The sequence below is a fragment of the Tarenaya hassleriana genome, unplaced genomic scaffold, assembly GCF_000463585.1.
Source record: "Tarenaya hassleriana unplaced genomic scaffold, ASM46358v1 Cleome105, whole genome shotgun sequence".
Classification (NCBI taxonomy): Eukaryota; Viridiplantae; Streptophyta; class Magnoliopsida; order Brassicales; family Cleomaceae; genus Tarenaya; species Tarenaya hassleriana.
In genome coordinates, this window is record NW_010960741.1 from 246,546 (window position 1) to 248,066 (window position 1,521).

Below are 1,521 nucleotides of genomic sequence, written 5' to 3' on the forward strand. Positions count from 1 at the left end.
CAGTTGGCAGAGGGATCAGAAAGTGTTGATGTCAACATCTCAAGGAAGTATAAAAAATACAATCTGGTTCATTCTTTCATCTCAAGCAGATCAAGTGTGTTATTGCATTATCCAAGTGTAAAACGACAACGTGAACAATGGAATGCAGTCATCAAGATACAACCCCGACGATTATCTCATGAAGAAAATGCAAACGACTCTATAGAACCTCCTCTTCAAGAAAATCACTCATCACGTCGAAGAATTGAATGCATTGACATTTTTGTCTACTGATAATCCTATTGGGCACACTGAATATGATATTTTACATGTGGACGAATATATAGATGACACTACAAAAAAAAACCCCTAATATCAACGGATTTTTCCGTTGAAATAGCCCAAATATCCGTTGAAAATGTTGATTTTCAACGGAATTTTCAACGGACGTCACCCGTTGCAATACAGTCGTTGAAATCCAGAATCCGTTACCAACCGTAGAAAATTTCAACGGATTATCAATGATACAAGTCCGTTGATAATAGCAACGGCAGGGCAACAGAATAATCCGTTGATATATGTCAACGTATTTTGCAACGAATAAATCTGTTCCATATTTGAACGTATGTTCGTTGCTACAAACCGTTGCAAATTTGCAACAATAGCGATCGGTGGAAAAATCCGTCAATAATATCAACGGGGTTAGCAACGGATGTCCGTTGATAATATTATTTGTCAACTTTTAAAATATAAATATTTAAATTAAAAATATTAAACCATATAATTAAACGAGGTTCGAAACAAATTATAAAATTAGATAACCGAAAACTAATTCAAACTTTCGGTTTTTTCATCTTCGGTGGTTCCGGGAGTTCGAGCGCTGGAGGTTCCGTCGGCTGAAGGTGTCGTTGAGGGAGGTGGAGGATGAACTCCTTTAAGCAGCTTGATCATGTGTTCGAGATTAGTTATCTTCGCCTGTTGTTCCGCCATCTGCCGCTCCGTCTCTTCCTTCTGATGTTGTAGCGATCGTTCAAGTTGTTCTATCCGACGTTGTTGGTCGGTATCGATCTGTACTTGCGCACGAACCGGCGATCCAAAATCTTGCAGCAAATCTCTCTGGAGGCCTCCTAAACCGTAGATGCGGCCTTTGTTCTGCTCAATAGACTACAAAATAATGTATATTATATATAAATTATTTAATCAATAATAATATAATATAAAGATTGAAAAAATAAAATTGATTTTATACCTCAACATAACACTTGTCTTGATCAGTAGGAGACAAGTTAGTACCCGACGATGAACTGGCAGCCGCTATTTGGGTGAGTTGTGATAACTTCTCGTTCACCAGTCTCAACACCCGTTCAGCTCGAGGATCGACAAACCGACCATCAGAACGTCTATACGTCCGATCAACCAACTCAATGATGGACGGGTTTCGTCCCATTTCCCGTTGCTACAAATATAATATATAAAAAATATTAAATTAATATATAATTATAATTTTTGATAAATTAATAAATAAAATTCATACCAATTCTT

General features: G+C 37.1%; 1 protein-coding gene across 1 annotated transcript; it reads right to left on the bottom strand.

Annotated features, from left to right (window-relative positions):
* Positions 1–807: 807 nt before the first annotated feature.
* On the bottom strand, positions 808–1,426 carry LOC104804997. Its single transcript, XM_010529388.1, has 2 exons — positions 1,229–1,426; positions 808–1,143 (listed from the first exon to the last, which is right to left on the bottom strand). The coding sequence occupies exons 1-2, from the start codon at positions 1,424–1,426 to the stop codon at positions 808–810; spliced, it is 534 nt and encodes a 177-aa protein (XP_010527690.1).
* Positions 1,427–1,521: the final 95 nt, after the last annotated feature.

Coding starts and splice junctions, on each gene's coding strand:
- LOC104804997 (XM_010529388.1), bottom strand. CDS start 1,426: ATGGGACGAAACCCGTCCATCATTGAGTTGGTTGATCGGACGTATAGA. Junction 1,144..1,228: donor AAGACAAGTGTTATGTTGAG/GTATAAAATCAA, acceptor ATTATTTTGTAG/TCTATTGAGCAGAACAAAGG.